The sequence below is a fragment of the Pan troglodytes genome, chromosome X (assembly GCF_028858775.2).
Source record: "Pan troglodytes isolate AG18354 chromosome X, NHGRI_mPanTro3-v2.0_pri, whole genome shotgun sequence".
Taxonomy (NCBI): Eukaryota; Metazoa; Chordata; class Mammalia; order Primates; family Hominidae; genus Pan; species Pan troglodytes.
This window is the reverse complement of record NC_072421.2, coordinates 110,305,999-110,328,232: the sequence shown is the minus strand read 5'-3', so window position 1 is coordinate 110,328,232 and position 22,234 is coordinate 110,305,999. Positions and strand designations below refer to the sequence as shown.

At 41.0% G+C, this 22,234-nt stretch overlaps 1 protein-coding gene across 6 annotated transcripts in view; it reads left to right on the top strand.

Moving 5' to 3' along the window:
• Positions 1-22,234, top strand: part of AMOT (angiomotin) — a 66,088-nt gene that overhangs the window by 30,185 nt on the left and 13,669 nt on the right. For all 6 annotated transcript variants that reach the window (XM_009439539.3, XM_063804513.1, XM_063804512.1 and 3 more), the window contains 4 exons: positions 718-810; positions 5,606-5,751; positions 18,720-18,869; positions 19,916-20,106. In XM_009439539.3, the coding sequence (XP_009437814.2) occupies positions 718-810; positions 5,606-5,751; positions 18,720-18,869; positions 19,916-20,106 (580 nt within the window). The remainder of the gene's footprint in view (positions 1-717; positions 811-5,605; positions 5,752-18,719; positions 18,870-19,915; positions 20,107-22,234) is intronic.

Genomic DNA, 22,234 nt, shown 5'->3' with positions numbered 1-22,234 from the left:
AGTCTTGCACTGTCGCCCAGGCTGGAGAGCACTGGCATAATCTCGGCTCACTGCAACCTCCACCTCCCAGGTTCAAGTGATTCTCCTGCCTCAGCCTCCTGAGTAGCTGGCTGGGATTACCAGCGTGCGCCACCATGCCTGGCTAATTTTTGTATTTGTAGAGATGGGGTTTTGCCACGTTGGCCATGCTGGTCTTAAACTCCTGACCTCAGGTGATCCACCCACCGTGGCCTCCCAAAGTGCTGGGATTACAGGCATGAGTCACTGTGCCCGGCCAGGGATGTTACTATCTTTGAATTTTGGTTATTTTATCTTTAGAGTCAGGGGGCCCAAATACATGCTGCTAGTTGTCCCTTTCTAGCTTTGACATTACATGAGTTTAAATACTTTATAATAACTGTGATACTCTTTTTTTTCTGGTTAATGAAAGATATCTTTATATATTTGGGGATGGATAATTTCATTGAAATTTAGAATTCTGCACTTAACTTAGGTTTTGGCAGTGAGGAGTGAAAGCATTAAATACTTACCTCCTCCTCCCCGGCCATGGTCTAGTATTATTTTGGGATTCACATTTGCAAACTCATGTTAGTCACCCATTCCTGTTTAACAAGAAGAAACAGGCTTGTTTTACCAAAGGTCAGTATTTAGAGGGCCAATAGTATGTGCATGAAAGTTTACATTTGAGACCCTGTTGATTGTCTCCAAATTTCACAGAGCGTCTAGAGACTGCCAACAAGCAGCTTGCAGAGAAGGAATATGAGGGGTCAGAGGACACCAGAAAAACCATCTCGCAGCTCTTTGCAAAAAGTAAGTCTGCAAGCTGCAGAAACAGGTATTAACGTGTGGATGGGAGCAAGGTGCGTGAAAAGATTACACTGTTCTCTTTAGCCTTTTAGAACAGCCAGGGCAGAGTCAATATCACTTAAGGATTGTTTTTCCTATTCAGGCATGAAGTTGGAAGATTCTGTTCTTTTCCTCCTAAGCCAAGAAGGCTGCTTGCCACAACATCTCGTCACATCACATTGGTCCTTCAGCATTAAACTAGAGAAGCCCCTTGAAATCCCTGCTAGTGTCATTGCTATCTAAATAAAGAGCCTTACTGAACATGAGGTCCCTTCATGTTGAAGGGATTTTCTTAGAAGAAACTGTGTGTTGGCTCTGGTAGAGATGGGATTAATATGCAGGATCGATGATAGTGTTTGGAATACTTCACCTGTACCTGGGGCTCCCTAGTATTTATTGTTACACAGCAGCAGATTGCAAGGGGAGCTAATCCTATGGCCTGAACTAGTGACTCTGGCTGCAGAGTTGGAGGATGTGGGGGAGGGCAGAGCTGTGTCTTCCTCATAATAGTGTTTCCTTTCTCTGGAAATACTCCTAGGACCATGACAATGAATTAATCCTTTTCTTTATCGGTCTCTAATGGACCCCACCCAGCTAGACAATGTCTAATTATTTCCAATTGCCTTAATAAAACCAGCAATAAAAACTTCATAGTGGATTGAGTCCACAGGGAGAATTAGTCGGGAGGAAACAGATGAACTGCTCTCATTTCTGCAGATGCTCGTAGCTAGTTTCCTCTACCCCCAGTCTCCCTCAGTGTAGCTCTGGCTGTAGTTGTGCTCAGTAGGGATTTGTCATTCTCTTCCATCTTTGCTAGGTCTCCAAATGACCCTTTCAGCTCATTCCATGCAGCTTCTAGCCAGCTTTTACAAGTTCGTTTGATCTTCACTTACAATACTGCCCTCCCTTCCTGGGTTGTTCTGTTGTGCTCTGGTTTCAGAACAGGTTTTTTCTTTTTCTTTTCCCTGTACCTCCTGTTCCTTTGTCAGCATATCTTAGAGTAAGGAATGTAGTTTTTCTGGTGTCATCAGTGCCTAGTATAAATTTTTGTGAAATTGCTTTTGTGGCATCACAGTTGCTGTCAGAGCTAGTTCACTGGCAGAAAGAGGGTGGCAGACTCTCAGATCAAAACAAAACAAAATGTATAGATTCTTTGTTCTGGATCAGCTAGATCATACTCCTTTCTGTGTGGAGATGGTATTTCAGGTGTCCTAGGAGCTCTTTACAGGTTTATAAAATGTGATAACTTAGTAAATCAGACGGTATTACCGGCAGGGCAAAAGACTGTCAAATGGCTCTAGGAAGGAAAAGTGAAGTTCATCAACTAGCCAGGGAAGAGGGCATGACTCTTGTCCCTCCTAATTTCTTTCGGCTTGGGACACTGACAGGGTCCTGTATGGTTGGAACTGTGGCAGGAGAAAGGAAAGCCCTCTCAAAAAGCCTCTCTGGGGAATGTACTGCAGGAATCCTAGAGAAACCAAACCAACTCAACCCTAGAAGAAGGCAGCCCGGTATAGTAGAACCAATCTGGGTGTAAATAAGGGCTCCACTACTTATTTACCAACTGTGGGACCTTGTACAAGTTAGTCAAGCTGTCTGGGTCTCTGTTTTCTCATATGCAAATTGGAGAGGAGAATAGTACCTTCCTTGTATGGTTGTTCTGAGGATTAAGCTAGTACAATACCTGGTATGCAATACGTATTCAACAGATGTTCCTTTCTTTCCAAATGCAAAGTCAGAGTGGGAAAGAAGGTGAGACTGCCCTATTGAAGTTTCTCCTATAACTTAAGGTTTAAGTCTCCAGATGAAGAGCACTTAACCTCCAAAAAATCGAAACTACTTGTTTGAGTTTCTGGTGTGAGGTCTGTCTTAGTTAAGAGGAGAGGAAAGACAAGGGACATAACTACATGTGTCATGGTCCCCTATAGTTATAATGATTTGATTCAGAAACATGGAATTGCTGATTTTATAGGTCAGGTGACTCTCAACTTTCTCATACTAAAAATTAGTGTACAGAATCTGTTGTATCACAATGAAAGGTTTTGAAGCTACAGATTCTCATTACTAATCGTAGTGATGATGATCATCATCTGCTTTATGTAGTAAGTTCCTTTGGTGTTTGGTTATGCTTTCTAACATTTCTTTCACTTAAATAAATCTTCTATCTCATTTGATCCTTACAAATATTGTGAGGTTAAATAAGATGGTATTGTTACCTCTGTTTTACCATCTAGCATTGTTGATTCTTTCTTAACATGTCTTTCTTTCTGCTTATATTATTGATCTGATCTTGCATGCTGTCTACTTTTTGTATTAGAGCCGTTAGCATATGAATCATATTTGTTTTAAATTCCCAGTCTGTTAATTCCAGCATCCCTGCCTTATCTCGGGGTCTGGTTCTGATTCTTGCCCTGTCTTTTCAAACTGTATATTTTACCTTTTAGTGTGACTTGTAGGTTTTTTCGTGTGTGTGTGTGAAATGGCAGACCTGATGTATGGGGTAAAAGGCAACTGTGGTAAATAGGCCTTTCAGGATGTGATAGTAAAATCTGGGGGAAAGGGAAGTGCTCTAGACCTATGATTAGGTCTCAGTCTTTTAGTGAGCCTGTGCCTCTGGACTGAACTTCACAAGTGCATCTCAGTTTTTTTTCACCCCTTTAGGTGGTGCAGGATCACTAGAAAGGGCTTCAGCTGGTTATTTCCTTCTCTCGTGTGGAAGGCCAGAGCAGACTGGAGTTGGATGTTTCCTTTCCCGTGGGTCAGTTAGGCTCTGGAAACAAACAAACAAGCAAACAAAATCCCAAAAACTCATAGATTAGGTTCTGGTTAAATAGTTTCTCTTGAGGGCAGGCCTTGTTAAGAACAGAATGCTCTGGCATATTTCATAATGGTTCCTTTTTCCCTCTCCCTGCTGGAGTCACAAGGGGTCCATTTCACAAATAGACATCTACAACTAGGACCAAGCAATGAAATCTTTAAGTGATCATTTGGGAAGAGTGAGAATTACTTCGTTGGAATTCAGTGATATCACTTCAGGTGTAATATTCTGATATTCTCATTAGCTGTGGGTACTGGAACAAGGTACAGCCAGCCACTAGAAGAGGGCAGATTGAGATAAGAATAGTGTATGGACCAAAGTGTAAAATCTGTTTAGGGATTACTTATAAATCTGTATTAACTTATGCAAATGCTAGCTTGTGATCATGTTCCTTCATTCTCCTAAAAATTATAGTTTTGGCTACTGTCTCATACTGGTGCTTTCTTCCTCTATTTTTCTTATATCCATCCACAGATGTTTATTAAACGCTCATTATATAGGTGCTGCTAAACTGAGCTCTCTTTAAAACCCAAGCCAGAAAGACCATTATCTGCCCACTAAGCTCTTCCATTCTAAGGTCATAGAGTATATTTGTATACACATATGCACACACATGCAAGTATTTATATACACACATACGTTTTTGTATATATGCAAGTATATATATATATATACACACACACATGTTTTATACATATGTATATATACATATGTATAAAACGTGTGTGTGTAAGCACACAAGCATATTGGATTACTTTTTTTTAATTTTAATTTTTTTGAGATGGAGTCTTGCTCTGTCACCAGGCTGGAGTGCAGTGGCGCTATCTCGGCTTACTGCAACCTCTGCCTCCCGGGTTCAGCCTCAGCCTCCTGCCTCAGTCTCCCGAATAGCTGGGATTACAGTCGTGTGCCACCACGCCCAGCTAATTTTTGTGTTTTTAGTAGAGACAGCGTTTCACCATGTTGGCCAGGATGGTCTCTATCTCTTGACCTCGTGATCCGCCCACCGCAGCCTCCCAAAGTACTGGGATTACAGGCATGAGCCACCATGCCCAGCCATATTGGATTACTTTATTTAAAAAAAACTGAACTTTCAAACTCTAATAGGCTTAAAGGGAGAAAAGGAGATTCACAAATAGAGGATGTTTTCTTCAGGTGAAATGGCTGCCTTTCTTCCTCTGATCTTGATGTTTTCCATCTAACTTTGCCCTGTTCTTTACAGTGTTCCCTCCACACCTAGCCTATCCTACCGGAGAAGGAGTAGGATAAAAGCATAACATGATTTCCAGTTTTAGTGTATTATCTTTTAAAAGACATTGGATTCCCAAGAGAAGCAGATGCTGAGATAAAGTGGGTTGGGTTAGGGGGTGGTGTTGGGTTAGGTTTTCCGTGGAGAGGACATGTTGTCGAGTAGACTTGATCTCAGTTACAAAGTGATGTTAGTGTGTGAAGGGTGGGCTTGAGCTTTTATCCAGTTTATGAAATGTCATTTTTAGCTCTATTTAATGTACTGTCATGAGGAAACAATTGGGAAAATGTTTTGAGCTCAATTGCTTTTTGCCAATGTAAGACAATTTGGAAGAAATAAAATTGAGGAGATGAGCCTACCTTTTCTTCTGAGGGCTCTGTGTGTGTGTGTGTGTGTGTGTGTGTGTGTGTGTGTATTCTTTGTGTAATGCCTAATGATTTTTGGAACACGTTACAACTATTTTCTCATTGCTTCTGCTCAACAACCATTAAGTTGTTAAGTGACTTTTCTGAATTTCTACAACAAGTTAGTGATAGAGCCAGTGATAGAGTCCAGATCTTGGGTATACTGGTTCTTCAGCTGTGCACTAGAGCAGTAGGCTATCTAGTAAAGGGTATGATGTGTCAATTTTGCTCAGGTAAGGCTTTGAGCCAGCTCCAGGCTGGCAGTGTTGATGTTTAATGTCCTGACAGATAAAGAAAGCCAGCGTGAGAAGGAGAAGCTGGAAGCGGAGCTGGCCACTGCCCGTTCTACCAATGAGGACCAAAGACGACACATCGAAATCCGAGATCAGGCCCTGAGTAATGCCCAGGCCAAGGTGGTAAAGCTGGAAGAAGAGGTATGGTTTCCTCAGGTAGCATATGAGCCTGGGGGTGGGAGGGCTGGGAAATCGGGGACACTGGGCTCCACATTGTGGTGAATTGGCAGCTGCATAATCCCCAGAAGGGAGGTGCCATCTGCTGCTCCTAGTTTCCACTGTGCTGATGTGAGTGGACTTTGCTTTCTTTTCTCTTCTTGGTAAATTCTTTTCTTTTGCTCCAAAATAGGAAATCACCAGGGTCAAGAAACAGTTTCCATTTGTTCATTCATATAAGAAGCTCACTGCCCCCATATTCCAAGCTCTTACTATATACCTAGCCCTACCATAAGCCTATGACAGATATATAAATATATATATGGACATAGATGTATAGATATGTATATGTATAGATGTATATTTTAATTTCTGCCCTTACAGGTATTTTAAAACTTTATAAAACTAGAAAATAATTCTAGGTAGCTTAAAGTACTCTAAGGATTTTGAAATCTGAACAGCCCTTGTCTACCCAGGCTTAGTGGGAAGTCAGTCCCCTCTCAGGTCAGAAATGATTCTTGCTGGCCATATCTTTTACTGTTGGACTTACTTGGCAGATTGGTTTTTGAATAGAAGCAATCTTGGGAGGTCTGAGACAGGATGGGACCCAGGGACAGTTTACAGTTTATTTCAGAAAAAATGCACTGGCCAAAAGCTGTGCTGTGGTTCTCAGTGGCTACTTCTAGAAAATAGTTACGTGGAGGAATGGACTTGTCATTTATGTGTGTGCAGAGATGAAGCCTTCCCTTGACAAATGCAAGGGCCCCCAAACTATTAAGCATATGATTAATATGTATCTGATTAGGCTTGACATAGATGCTATTTGATTGCAACACTAAACTGTACTCATGTGAAATAGAGGGAAATTTGCTGCTGGCTTGTCATTAATTTATCTTGGATGTCAGTTGTTATTGCACTGGACTACTAACTCTTAGATGTTTTGCCCTTCAGGGGATGGGTGTGTTCCAGCAAAAATTGATGCTAAAGTGTATCTTGGTAAAGAAAATTTCATATCTCACAGACTTCTGCTCTGAAATTTGAATTGTTTTAAGGGGAAAAATAGCCTTCATCATAAAAAGTTGAGAAATTTGTAGATTTGAAACAAAAGAAATTTATTAGCATTTAAAAAGCATTCTGGCTATTGTATATGAGGTATCTTTACTGCCTTCATTCATTGCTTGCTTCCTTTCCCTCAATAAGAATAGGTCTAGTTCCTGGAGATTTCCCAACTTATCAATTTCCTCTGCTTTCTTTTTTGGATATTAAAATGCTTGTTGGAGTTGAGCTGTAAATTCACACTTTACCAGTGGGTAGTGCCATCTAATTCATGATATCCCTTAGCCTGACTTGCTAAAATATCAACTTCAGGTAGTATAAAATCAGGTTAATATCTAGCTTCATCAGTTGTCTATATCAGAACTATGCTAAGTTGCTCAACAGAAAATGAGGAAGACTTGTACTTACCTGATGTCTAGGTTTAAGGAGCTTATCGCATCCTTTTGCTACACCCCATATATTCCCTTCCCTCACATTTTTGTGAGGACATTCCAGAGAAAATTACAGGATGGGGTAAGACTGAATTCTTTTAGAGAAGGGCAAGCTAAGAGACCTGCTGCGAAGAAGTAGCTTGCTGGTGGTCACATGGCCAGTCTTGGGTAGAGCCAGAAATAAAACTGGTATCTCATGACTCTTCATTCCCTAAACCCTGCTGCCTTTCTCCCTGTCTGAATCATCCTTTGGTTCACCTCCCAAAAAGAAAATGTGGGTGCTTGTTCAGATTTAGTAACCTCTGCATCTTTTAAGTTTTTAAAAAATTTCTTCACTCGTCGGGCCTTTCTTTTCAAAAGACTATGAGAAACTTGTCCAGACTGCTTTGAGATTGGGGTGTACAGAGAGTCCTGCTGCCCCTCCAGGAAGGGTGCTCAGCCAGTTGGAGATAAATGGGGACAGACTGTCTGCAGCCATTTTTCTTTGCAACATCCGAGGGCACAGTGGTAACTGGTTGTTTGAAAATATTGAAAATAATATATGTGTTGGGAGAAAATGTTCATTTCTAGTTCCCACTGGGCAGCCCTCGCTGAAAAGGTTGCCTGAAATGTATTTCTGGCTTCAGACTTCTGAGGCTTTTCTGGGCATTAGTCCTGGAGATTTTTAGTAGTTTTCCAGGGGCCCTCCCCAAAATATGTATGTAGCTTTACAATATAAAGAAGTTCTAAGTATTGAGCTGGGATTGAATGATGGCATTTATTTCAAATGAGGTCATCAATTATTGTTAAGTTCTTAGTCCTCATCCAATTTGTGCTTTCACATGGAGTCTAATTGTTAGGAAATTCTGAGTTGCTCTTGCTAAAGGAGGTGAAACCTTTGACTGGGAGAGCAGGCTTCCCACCCTCTACTCAGCGGAATCTCAGAGGCCATGTGATGTCTTCCAGACTTTCAAGCCCGCTCACTTCTAGCACATATAAAGGCTTGGAAGACCACATCTCAGAGAAAATCAACTGGTTCTTATTTCCCTTTTTGTTTTAGCAGTCTCTCAGAGCTGGATTTGCTCCTGGGCGCTGTTTGTCGTGTCTCCTCTATATTGTTCAAAGGAAAACATCCCTTTTGCTTATCCTCAGATATAGGAAATTGCTAATTTAAGTTTTGCTTTGCTGCTGTGACTCAGTCTTCATTAGGCTTTGCTCTTTCAGGGCTGAAATTTCAAAGTTTGGAACATCATCAGGGAGGTATTTGAGGTAAACAGGTAGTTCTGGAACAGATCTAGGAAGGAGCCTTCATTGTGATTGCTTCACAAAATCATTGAACATTTCTAAACCGAGAAAGGTATTCATGAATAGAAGAGTTATCCTTCTGTCTGTTGGAAATGGCTCAAGTAAGGCTGTTTTTGAAGGCACATGGATATGTTAGATAACCTGCCTGTGTCCCATATAAACAGATAATTTAGTGATGGCTTACAAATGGCATCATGAACTTTCCTCTTTTCTCGAACCTTAGAAGTTCTTCCAAGGAAAACCTTTCTAGCCTACTTAGCAAATCAAAATTAGGGAAACTTTCTCAAATTAGACCTTTTGTCAGGAGACTATTTTTCTCAGCTTTCTAACTACAAGGTCACTTAGGTAACTACTTCTCATTGCATTAAGGTGGTCAGGGAAAGGTTATGACTACTTTAATGGTCAGAGGACCCTTGCATTTATTTATGTCTTTCTCTTTACAAAGACCTCATTTAGATGCTTTTCCTGAAATTCATTCCTTCTTGCTAATCTCATTAACTCTCTTGCCTGAGGTTCTCTACAATCACTGTGCTCTAAACTCTACATAGAAATGTTGCCTCAGGCTTACAAAGAACTTTCTCCTGAAATCACAGCTTCCATTTGCTCCCAAGTTCAATGCATTCTTTCATGGACCTGGCTCTGCTGACATCCAGGAAGGAGGTATCTTGCTGGGGAGGGGATAGCACTGTAATTATAAATCAGACCTGTTTTCTTGGTGAGTCACTCTGATCCAGGCCTTGAACCAGCGTGTACCCTGTGCCCCTATTGCAGTAGCAGCCGAACGAGGTAAATGGTGCCTTTCCGTCCTTGCCCTTATCTTTCTTTCGGGACACGTAGGTCCTATTGAAGTGGAGGCTCATTAAACTCCAAGTCAAAAGAGCTCTGTGTCCTACAGCAACCACGGTATTCTCCCATTCAAAGACAGCCTCCCCACCCCCTACCAATTTGACCTCGCTGGAGATTTTCGATGGATGTCTGGCATATCCTCTCACAAGGCTCAGGGCAGCCCAGGCTTCTGGCTGGCTGCTGTCTTATGATGATCCGGAGTGGAAGCGGCTTGGGTAATTGTTTCAGGGATGGTGGGAAAAAGGCCTTGGCAAGATCAAAGAGGGAAGATGCTGCGGGTGGGCTGCTTACTGAACTGAGTGCACAGGAAGGGAGAGTGTGGAATGTGAGAGGGCTGGCAGAGAGAGCCAGTGAGCCTTGTTCTTTGGCTTTAGGCTAGAATGAAAGCCATGGAGATTCAACAAGAAGGGGCCCAAATGTTAACCTTTTCTGAACTGCAGTGGCTAGTGATGATTTAGATGTCACATTGATAGCTCGTATTGGAGTAGCCAGTGCATTTTCTGGAGTCCCATTGCAATTCTACTTAATTCTCTAAGGCTAAATTCATACCGTTTTACTCCATTTCCACCATTGTTCTTAAGGGCTAATATTTTCCCTTCTTTCTGGATCCCTTACTAATTTGATTTGTCTTTTTGGTTTTAAAGATACATAATTTTCTGCTATGACACCTATCCACAAAGCATCATAACCAATTTCCTGCTTCCCTGATATTAGAGGAAGATGTCATAGGCATAGATATTTATATGTCTAATACTCCAAAATAATTTTCAAACAGCAATAGGATTTCATTGGTGAAGGTAAATCTTACCCAGTGTTTTGATGGATTATAGATTTGGATGGAAGATCCAAGGATGTGAATTATGTGTGCATTTAGAGTATTGATAGGATACAGATAAAATACATATCCACCCAGGAATCTTCCAAGGTGTTCTGCTGGTGCATTATTGATTTATTTGAAGTGCATTTCATCTAAGGATGACATTCTCCATATTTATCTCAGTCTATTTTATCTCTTTCTTTTCTTTTCTTTTCTTTCTTTCTTTTGTTCTCTTTTTATTTTTTATTTATTTATTTATTTATTCATTGAGATGCAGTCTCGCTTTGTCACCCAGGCTGGACAGCAGTGGCCTGATCTTGGCTCACTGCAACCTCTGCCTCCCGGGTTCAAGCTATCCTCCTGCCTCAGCCTCCCAAGTAGCTGGGACTACAGGCATGTGCCACCACGTCCAGCTAATTTTTTGTATTTAGTAGAGACGGAGTTTCACCATGTTGGCCAGGCTGTTCTCGAACTCCTGACTTCAAGTGATCCACCCGCCTCGGCCTCCCAAAGTGCTGGGATTACAGGAGTGAGCCACCGTGCCTGGCCGTATTTACTTTTAGGTAGGCGTTTTTCCACCCAATGTGTTACAAGAAAGAAATTATGTCTACCCCCAAATAGAGATGGAGTGATCTCTCTGAGCTCAATTCTTTCAGTCTTTCCTATGATTTTGGCTTTTGGAATTCCTAAATTGGAAGCCTTGTGGGTTTCTCTTTAGTCGCCTTTACAACATGAGCCCTATTCCTGAGGTAGCAAGTTTTTAGAGGTGGTTTTTTTTACTCTTCAATTCTTTTAATATCTACCAGTGGACCACAGCCTACTGGCAATGGACAGAGGCAGCTTGCTAATACCAGGGTAGTGTTACCAAATTGCTTCAGCATGAACCCTTACTTGGATCCAGTGGCTCCTGGGTAAGACTAAATCAGATCAAACTAAAATCAGGCTCTTGGAGCAACATATAACCAGTGGTATGAAGGAGAATAACAATAAAAATACACTTCAGTTGTGACATTTGTATAAGAGTGTTTGGAGTTGTGGACAATACAGGGGAAGAGGAAAATTAGACAATGAAGGCACTGGACTTAGTTTTATATTTTTAGCCTTAATGTCCTTTAGCCAATGGAGTGTTTGTATATGTTGGTGGTCATCCAGCTGGTATTAATAGTCTGTCCTTTCTGCCTACTGATCTGTATTTTCTTGTTTGTATTTTTTAAACATTAAACATATTTACAGATATATTAGTATATCCCCAAAGAACCTTGCAAGTGTTATCCTCATTTGACAGATTAAGAAATTAAAGTACAGACAGATTAGGTGATACAGTCAGTGATAAATTTAGGAGAAAACCCAGATCTCTTAAATCTAAAACATTTTAACCCTGTTCTTTGTCCACTAGTGAATAAATGGGAAGCTAAATGATTAAGTCGCTTCCTTGCAAATGGCTAAGACAAATGGGGCTCTAGAAGTAATTTTGTATATAGCCATCCTTTAAAAAATAAGTTTGAAAGACACCCACAGTTGTTGGAAGGAGGGAAGAGATGCCATCACGTGGTATTCATTTGCAGGGATCAGATTTTCCTGAGTCAGAAGGGGGTTAAGAGATCTGCCAAATACTTGGGAACTGGTTCAAAATATTACAGAAGTGTAATGGAAAATCATATGATTGATTGAGCTCAAGAGTATTTGCCTTATGCTTCAATAGATTGCCCTCCCACTGTTCTTCCTCTCAATTTTATGATTTTCCTTTAAAAACTTATCTCTGAATAGGAATGATATGAAATTCTTATCTTGACTGGGCCAAAGTGAATACATTTATGAGGTGTGTGTTTGTTATTTGTATATTTGCAGTGTTGTAGATAAGCTATACTATGCTCATTTTTGTTCTTGAATGTAATAGTTATTTAATATTAACTGTTCACCAAGAATATAGTGACCAGTAAACTAGAACTAGAACTTAAGAGAGACACCAAGGAAAATAGAAGGGCTCTACCCTTAAGTGGCCTAAGGATATTGCCTTCCAATTGAGGCAGAAACTTTGTCTTGTTTCCCGCTACATCCCTCCTGCTCTCATTTGTAGAATAGGGCCTGATGCATAATAAGCATTCAGTAAATATCTGTTGAATGAATGAGTGAATCCACACATGAATAAAATCTTTAAAAAATGACTGCTTAATAGAGTACACATGATGAGAAGCTATAAAGAAAAGCAGCAATCAGGATCAGGTAAGATTATTCAAGGAAGAACTCTTGGAGAGTTTAGTGATTTAGTAAGGAGGGATAAGAAATGATCAGACCAATATGAAGTTTGAGTATTTGCATAGTAGACCTGGAAGAATTTTAAGACAGTTGGAGCCTAGATTGATAAGGCATTTTTAAGAGCCATATCTAGGCTGAACAGGGGAGAATGACAGTACACTGGTGAACGTAAAAGCATCAAGTAGTTTGAGGTATGGATGAAAGAGAGCAGCTCTGGTCTAAAGAAGAGAGGAGGTAGGTTTAAAAGTGCCTTGGATATAATAGGTACCTAATAAACACTAATTGAATGGGTGTGCTAGCAGTAGTTTAAGAGGTTGCTTTTTCTTTCTTTCTTTCTTTCTTTCTTTCTTTCTTTCTTTCTTTCTTTCTCTCTTTCTCTCTCTCTCTTTCCTTCTATTTCTTTTTTTCTCTTCTTCCTCTTCTCCTTCTCCTTCTTCTTCCTCTCTCTTTCTTGTCTTTCTTTCTTATCTTCCTTTCTTTTTTTGACAAGAGTCTCTCTCTGTCGCCCAGGCTGGAGTGCAGTGGCGCGATCGCGGCTCACTTTAACCTCCGCCTCCTGGGTTCAAGTGATTCTCCTGCCTCCGCCACCCAAGTAGCTGGGATTATAGGCGTGCACCACCACACCCAGCTAATTTTTGTATTTTTAGTAGAGACGGCGTTTCACCATGTTGGGCAGGCTGGTCCCGAATGCCTGACCTCAAGTAATCCACCCGCCTCAGCCTCCCAAAGTGCTGGGATTACAGGTGTGAGCCACTGCATCCAGCCAGTTGCTTTTTTTCTTAAATGACTATTTCAGGAAGTCTGTTATAGCAGCTGTCTATAGGATGGACTCATGGGTGGGTGTGTGTGTGTCTGTGTGTCTGTGTGTGTATGTGCATGCATGTGTGTATAGATCAGGAGAGCAACTGAAAGTAAGATCTGTTAGGTGTTATTATAGCTTAAACTGTGTTGGCTATGAACTCACAAAGAAATGAAAGAATATGAGAGATGTTAGAATTAAGACATAGTGGTAGATTGGATATGATAGACAAAGGAAAGAGGGAAGAATGATAATTCCAAGATTCTGAGACTGGAAAAATTAGGTAAGTGATGATGATCATGACTGAACTATCAAAAGGATGACATTTTGAGGAAAGATGAAAGCCATCTGGGGCATGCTAAGTTTCAGAGTGAGAAATCTTATAGTCACCTAGAGGTCTGTGACTGAGGATAACATGATAACATTAAAATATTAGTGTGGCACAAAGGAGATCTCCAGTAGTGCTGCAATGTTGAGCAAAGTTTCTGAACCTCAGCGTTACTGACATTTGGAGCTGGATAACTCTTTAGTGGCGGTGGTAGGATGCTGTCCTGTGTATTGTGGGCTATTTAGCAGCATCCCTGGCTTTTAGTCATTAAATGCCAGTAGCACCCCACCTCCAGTTGTGACAACCAAAGATGTCTCCTCCACACATTGCTAAAATGTCCCCTGGATAGTTGGGCATGGTAGGGGGTGGGGAGATTGCCCCCAGTTGAGAACCATTGATATAAAGGCAAAAAAGGAAACTACCATAGATTGGACCTTGGAGTACTGTAGGAGGCGGGAGTCAGGGTAGGGTTAGGGAGAAAGTGGATCTAAAGATCAAGCCAGGGAGTAAAAGCGGTTTAGGGATCTACATTAAGAAAACACAGAATTGGAGAAAGCAAGGAAAGGATTTGACAACTTCTTGAAAGTTGGCATTTGGTAAGAAAACTTTAATAGATGAAGGATTTACTCCATTCACTGAATGTTCAAGAGGGATTTGGCTTAAATGATAGATTTACTTGGAATCTTGAGGGCTCATGGGTACTGGTCTCTAGATTAGAAACTAGAGTGTCTAATCTGTGGTCCTCACAACTCATTTTATGCACAAACACTCGAACCACTTTCTTGGCTTTGGAAACTCTTTAAGTGAACCTTCAGTTCTTTGAACACTGAAAACAGAAAAATAAATCATCTAGGGTCTTATGACAAGAACACACATTATATAGTATGTCTCTTGCATGTACATACACACAAACTAAAGCAAAACTTTTGTTTTTATGCCTAAGAATGTGACAGTACAGAATCTTAGGACCCCGTTTGGCTGAGCCCTCTTGGATATTGGTCAGTGTTGAAGGTGAAAAGGGGATTCTGATTCACAACCGATTTGGGAGTTAAAGACTCTTAGAGATCTTCTGAGATCATGTATCTAGCCCTGTTTTTTTTTTTTTTTTTTAAAAAACTTCTGAAATCCTGGTGGGGCAGGGCATTCCTAAGAGAGAGAAGATCATGTGCAAAGGCAGTGAGGGGTGAAATATTATGGGCTATTCAGGAACCTTAAGCTATGTAACCATACTGAAGCATCAAGTATGAAAAGATGATGGAACAAAATAAGGTGGGAGGCCCATTCTCTAGGGAAGACAGGTAACAGACAACAAAAATGAACATGAATACAACACACACAAAGCTCTGGCAATTGTTTTTTCAGGTGAAATTTTAAATAGAACCCTAATACGTAAAACACATAAAAGAGGAGCCATCTGATACAACCCACCCACCATAGTGGCCCCTCAAGCACCTCCACCAAACACTGGGACTCTGCATCACCATTTGAAGACCTCTCCAGGGGTTTGCCAACTTTTCTCTAAAGGACCATATTGTAAATATTTTGGAGTTTGTGGGCCATGCAGTTTCAGTTGCAACTTCAGCTGTTCGACTCTGCCATTGTAGCTGTAAGGCAGCTATAGACAAAATCAATGGACATGGCTGGATTTGGGCTGCTGCTGACCATTTTGGTTTGCTGACTCCTGAAACCCCCCTCATTTTTTTAAACAAATGAGGTCTCTGTAGCTGAGAATAGAGAAGCAAGTTGCTATTAATAGCAGAGCTAGGACTAGAACCCAAGTCTCCTAATTGTCACCTTGTTCCTTTACCTTTCATTGTGCTGTCAGATAGAAATTTCTGATATGTGTATCTGTGTGTATGTGACATACACATACACACACACACACACACGCACACAGAGAGAGACAGAGAAAGAGGGAAGAGAGAGAGAATGAAAGAGAGAGAAAGAGAATTTGTTTTGCCTAGGGGTCTTTAGTTAAATAGTACTTTTTATATTAGGTAAAATATTTCTTTCTCCTAAAGGAGAGGTACCTTGCAAATCATGTCATTTGGAAAGAAATGCAGTATCCTTGCAGCTACTCAGTGGTTGCTTCTAACTGTATTTCCAATGAACAACTTGCTGTCCAAAGATATCTACAGCATAAAGTGTTTGAGGCCTAATGTTATATGTCCTCCTGTGGGAAAATGGCTATATTTGCATTGTCTAATTAGACAATGATGTGATCATTAGAGTTACTGAGAGAATGATAGCCATGTCAAGGATATCTGGAGTGAGTGTTCAAAGTTGAGAGGACTGGAATGTGTATGGCTTGGTATTAATTTTTCTCTAAAAAAGAACAAACCACCTGGAGTACTTTCTGTACTATACACTCTACTAAGCACTTAATGCATCATCTCATTTGATCCATATAAAGATACATCATGATTTGTCATGACTAAGGTAAAAGTGAAGCACATAATGTTCAAGATAGTAGTGGAGTTAATAAAGCGTATAGGTCTTTGTTCCTTTTTACACGTAGATAAGATCTAGAAAATGTAGAGAGTGTAACTTAGAAGATGGTTGGCTTTGTTGATTGCATCTCTAGGATCTTGGACTGGTCACATGCAAGAGTTGTCTTTTTCTACCCTATCTAGAGAGTAGGCATTTACTAGGTGATTATGATGTTTATGGGTGAGTTGCACTTTTTCTCCTTTTAAATGAGGTGGGAAAACTATGCCAGCCACAGTGGTCTTGCTACCTTGTGGAAAATCATCCCAGTGGCAAATCAAAATGAGATATTTTTTGGCTTGCTTTGTGGAATTTATCTGACCTGCATGTCTATCTTTAGCCAACTCGGAGAACTCCCCAGGCCTTTATTGCATTTCCCTTCCAGAGAGTTGGCTCAGTGACTTCTATTGCGGGGTGCTTTTGCTAGGATATTTAGGTTTCCTTTCTGAAGAAATCCACGTGGCCCTGGATTGCTTATTTTTCAGTTTTGTGAGCTTGCATTGCAGTAGTTTACCACCAAGGCAAGAACTGCATGCTATCTAAGTTTAATTGCCTTTAAGTATAACTGCTGCAAGCCTTAGTAATTATAGTTCACATTCTCTGCGTTAACATTGCCCTGCTCCCTTAGGACTTTCAGAGCGATTCACAAATAAATGCATTCAGCTTTAAATTGCTCATAAGGATTATAAGACCCAAAAGGTGAAGGATAGAGGTTGTTTCCTTCTCTCCAATTATTCAAAGCTTAGCAAATAGGAAGGCAGAGGCAAAAGTTTTGGTTGCCCTAGTCAGTGTTGTTATAAACAGCTACAAATCCCGGGGAAGAAAGGTTTAAACTTACTGAGGTAAAGAGTTTGATGGTGTTTTGTTTGTTTTATTTCCTAGGAAAAGTTCTAATGGATAAAAACATCTAGGCTTCGAACTCACCTCAACTGGTTTTCAAGGCTAGATTGAACTAGACTTGGAATGAAAGGAAATGTCAAAGAAGTACAACAAAAGTCGAAAAAGTTTTTGTTTTCCAGTTACCTAGGCAAGGCATACTACAGGTCTGGTAGGAAAATACAAGATAGGGTTCCTTCGACTTAGAGAAAGTTCAGCAATTCTAATTTGAGGAGGGGGCCATTATAAGACAAAGAGGGTTTTTCTATCACTACATGCTAGTGCTGTCTGACTGGAAATTCTACCAAGTAGTGATTTGGACTCATTACCATGAAGGTTTCTGCAATGAGGGAGTCAGGTTGGTTCTGCCAGCTGGGCCCCAGCTAAGTGGCTGTTAGGCAATGCTGGTAGGGTGGGTAACTTATGTTGCAGTTATCTACCTAGGTAACTCAAGAGCTTGGGAATTTGTTGAAAAGTCAGAATCGGATGCCTGAATTTCTTTTTGACTAGATTATCAAGAATATTTTCATATTTTAATCTGAAGAGTGAAGGTGTCTCTAACATCAAGTTGATGTTGATCCCTAACATCAACTTCCATCAGAAGAATAATGACAGATGTGCCCCACTTGGAAGAATTTCTGCTTTGGAAACAGCTATGAGTTGATTTATTAGCATTGAGGAGGCCCCACAAGTATTACGAGAAGCATAATCTGCTTATTTGTTAACAAGTTGGGAAGCCTGCAGTTTCCCCATATCTTCTTTAAAGAAGAAGATATATATCTTCTTTAAAGAGCTCTGAGATCTTTCTCATTATTTTATCTGCATAGAGTCAAGCTTTTGCTTATAAGCTACAAGGTTACAAAGAACTCACACTCTTATTCCCTACTTGCTTCTACATTTGCTTTTGGATATGGCTTATAGGCTTGCAAAGAGGAATAATAATGTTTGACTCATTTAGTTTCACTTTTGAGTCATTAATTTGAGGCTTTCGGGATCTTTTATGGTTCCAGAATAAAAGTTGAGAGACTATAGCCCAGGGTCTCCAATTCAGGCTCATGAAGTAGCAATCACAAATAACCTAAAGAACTAGCAAGGCAGTGCTAGGCGATGTGGAGACTAAAGGCTTTTGACCCATCACGTGACGCCTTTACTTTTGAGAAGCAGAAACTTTCCAGGAGAGCAGTGATGGATTATATGGGGTGATTACCAGGACCAAAGACTTCAAAAAGACAATTCTGACTTTCTTGTACCTTCAGCAGTTGATCACCCTTTTTCTCCAACTTGGAGAAGAGACAGCTACATAAAAGGGGTGGGCTTCCTTTCCATACCAAAGCAAACCTTTCTTCCTGGAGATCCACCCTTTTAAAGCATTTGCCTAATGCAATAACCAAAATAAGATATGCCTTCCCCAAGAATAATCCATATGAGAGTGAAAAAGGCCAGAGATAAGGATGTGCATAATTGGGAATCTGAAAAACTTGGCCATCTAACATAGATGGTACTGATAAGAGTAGACTTTGGGAAGGTATAGAGATAGGGAAGAAGGAAGAGGTTTAAAAGGTATTCTCGATTCCTTCACATTCTCTTTATGAGCAATACAAGGCAGCCTGCTACTCATTGTGAAGGACCTTCTCGCCATCCATTCCTTTTTGCAGCTGGACTCTAAAACAAGAAGAGATCTAAACACAAGGCTGGATTTAGGGGATACATAATTGACCCTGTTGCTTGCTGTTTTTCCTTTCACCTTGCAAATTACCCAACATGGATTTCCAGCTGAAAAAGAAGCAAGTGTACGTTGACAAAGTGGAGAAGATGCAGCAGGCCCTTGTACAGCTCCAGGCAGCATGTGAAAAACGTGAGCAGCTAGAGCACCGTCTCCGGACACGACTGGAGAGGGAACTGGAATCCCTGAGAATCCAGCAGGTATGGAGAACTTAAAGGAAGAAAGGAAAAAAAAAGTAAGAAAATGACATTATTCCTGGTTGCTTATTTTTCAGTTAGCATTTGACGTGAACACTGAAAGCACACACTTGCTCATTTTTACATTTTTCTCCCACCTAATCTTACTCCAGAGTGCCTCCCAATTGTGAATACAAAGTCTGTTTCCTTAGCTTCCTATCCCAGAAATATCCTTTAAGCCTTTTATCTTGCACCTTTTATTTTCACATGAACTCCAGGAACAGTAGACGCTGTAAGAATTAGCGCTGCTACACAAATACACATCTTGATATTGTAGAACTAGAAATGGTCTTCAGAAATCATCTGGCTGTACCACTTTTCAGTTTTAGATGAATGAAAATCAAGACTAGGAAAAGTTGGCATGAGTCACTAATGATAACTACAACAAGTTATGGGCAAGATAGGATCTAAATCCTAGATTTTTTTTTTTCTTGAGACTGAGTGCAGTGGCGTGATCCAAGCTCACTGCAACCTCCACCTTCCATGTTCAAGCAATTCTCCTGCGTCAGCCTCCCGAGTAGTTGGGATTACAGGTGTGCACCACCACGCCCAGCTAAATTTTTTTTTGTATTTTTAGTAGAGATGGGGATTCACCATGTTGACCAGGCTGGTGTTGAACTCCTGACCTCAGGTGATCCACCTGCCTCAGACTCCCAAAGTGCTGGGATTACAGGTGTGAGCCACCATGCCCGGCCAGATTTTTAAATTCCCATTTCTGTTGTGTGTTATGCTGGCAGGCAGGGATGGCAATTTTTAGGCCATTAATTCACTTTCTGAGTAGCATGACAGTTTGATATGACAGGCCCCTTTCCTGGCCAAGGGAACCTCACATTCAAGCCCATGATAGGAAGTCCTGTGGCCCTGGGAGGAGATCTGAATTCCCCCTGCTTCTTTCTGAATCAGAGTCGAAACAGAAGTAGGCTGGGCAGTAATCCTCTCCAAGAATAGGGGCTCAGACACCATGGTTCTTCTCTCACTAACTTGAGGGTTCTCTGCATCTGCCCCAACAGCGTCAGGGCAACTGTCAGCCCACCAACGTTTCAGAATACAATGCCGCTGCGCTGATGGAGCTCCTTCGGGAGAAAGAGGAGAGGATTCTGGCTCTGGAAGCTGATATGACAAAGTGGGAGCAGAAATATTTGGAGGAGAATGTGATGAGACATTTTGCTCTGGATGCTGCTGCAACCGTGGCTGCTCAGAGGTAAGTAGTTAGCTGGTAGGGCATGAGTGGGAAGAACAGAAAGGTCACTGATTCATAGATTTTTCCAGTGTTTTATTTTCTTTAATATTCTGGGTTTCCCCCCCAATTTCTGCCTAAGTGTGTTTTCTTTCATCTGATTATGCAGGGACTGAACGGCTGTAGAGACAGAGGGTCAGGGATTTGAACATCAAAATTGTTTTATAAACTTCTTAGAATCATAGTTCAGCTTTCCCCAGAAGCCAGAATGATTGCAGATGGGATCAGCTGAAAATTTGCACCCCTCCTTCCCCAGAGCCACAGATTCTTTCAGCCACATATGCAGGTTGTTTAGCCCCAGGACCGGAGTGAAAGCCCCTCCAGAGAAACTACCACTCAGAAACTAAATGTCACTGAGGAGTTGCTGCTGTCATTTGATAGCTCTGGCTTGTCCAAGGTATGTCAAAGGCTGTGCTGAACTTGAACCCATCCCTGCCCTTTGGGAAGGTCAATATTTGAAGGCCACATTCTCTATGTGCATAACCTCATCGTGTGTGAGCGGTCACATTTCATCTGGTAAGGGAGAGAAAGTGGCTGGAGGATTTTTACTTTTTGCTCCTTATTTGTTCCCCTTTTCAAATTATAAAAGTCAATTATTGGCCTTTGGAGGAAATAGTTGCTCTTACCTCATGTGTCTTACCTTGCTGCTGCTCAAAATCATCAGTTGGGGTAAAAAGAAAGGAAGAAAGAGAAAGAGAAAAAGAAACAACAACAAAAACTGAATTAAAGTCAGGTGATGACTTGGGTTGTGGCGATAACAGAGCCTTGGTCTGGAATTGGGTATGAAAGGCAGGCTACAGTATATTGCACCCAGATAGGTCTCTACCCAGAAAGTTATTAAAAACCACAGTGTTGTTTTTAACATTCTCCTAAACATGGTAAGCCAGCAGAGTCTGGAAGTGCTTGCCAGACTTTGGGTTGGGATATGTATGTGGAGCGGGCAGTGGATACATTTATTTTTGAGTCCTTCCATGCCAAATCAGGTGGGGAGGTTCAGTGCTAAGAGCTGAACCGGTGCTTTATAAGCCCACTTCGGTTCTTTAGGAAGACATGTCTCTCTAATGTCATCTGCTTGTCTTCATTAGATATCATCTATGCCTCAAATGGATGGAAGCTGCCTGTGGCTTGATTCCTAAGCAAGGCATACTCAATACATGCCAGTGTGGCAATAGAGTGCACAGAAGCCCCAGCTCTGCCAGAAGATGGTCTCGAAGGTTGTAGGCAGGTTAGAAGCAGAATTAAATGTAATTTTACCTGCTAGCTCCCAAGAAAACACCTGTGTCCAGCACTTGTTCAGAGGTTATATAAGAAACCCTGATGCTGAAAAAACATTGTTATTATTGACAGGTGGAAAGATACAGGGTAATTTTGTCACCTTTAGGCAGAAGCTTAGAAACATACAGGTCACGAGAGTGTGCAGTGTGAGAAAATACTAGAAAGCTACGGTTCATGGTGCCTACCTCAGAATAGACTCCAGGTCAAAATGCAGGAGAGCTTCAGGGGTTGTCACTTGGGGGCCTTGTATAAAGAAACTACCCTCCTTCCTTCGTCCTTTGAAAGCTTTGTGTATTCGGGGAATCCCCTTTCAGATGGATTTTCAGAATCTGTTGGCTCCCACAAGGTAGATTTAATTTAAATTGAATTCATTTTAATCATCACATAGAAACTTTTCATCTAATCACTGTTTTTGGCAAAATGTGCATGCCTGTCATTTAACAGGCTAAAACACAGCCTGGTTCCCACCTAGAAAGAACACTTTCCAATAGTTCCACAGGTGAACATTCCAGATCACGACTGTGTGTCTTTCTGGCATGCTACTAATCCAATCCACAGGAGATGCTGACAGAGAGATTGTATTGAAATTTCTGTAAAATATGGGAATTGGACTAGGTGATTCCTTCAGACCTTCCTATTTCTAGGATTATATTACTTTTCCAGTGATAGTGCCTCTTACGTTCTACCATGGAGGTTGGTTTTCTTTTCCTCTTTCCTTTCAAATGAGATTCTATATTTGGGAGGTAACATTCAGAAAACTTTATTTTAAAACCTGTGGGCTCTTCTGCATTTCTTTCCAACATTTCTTTTTATTCCT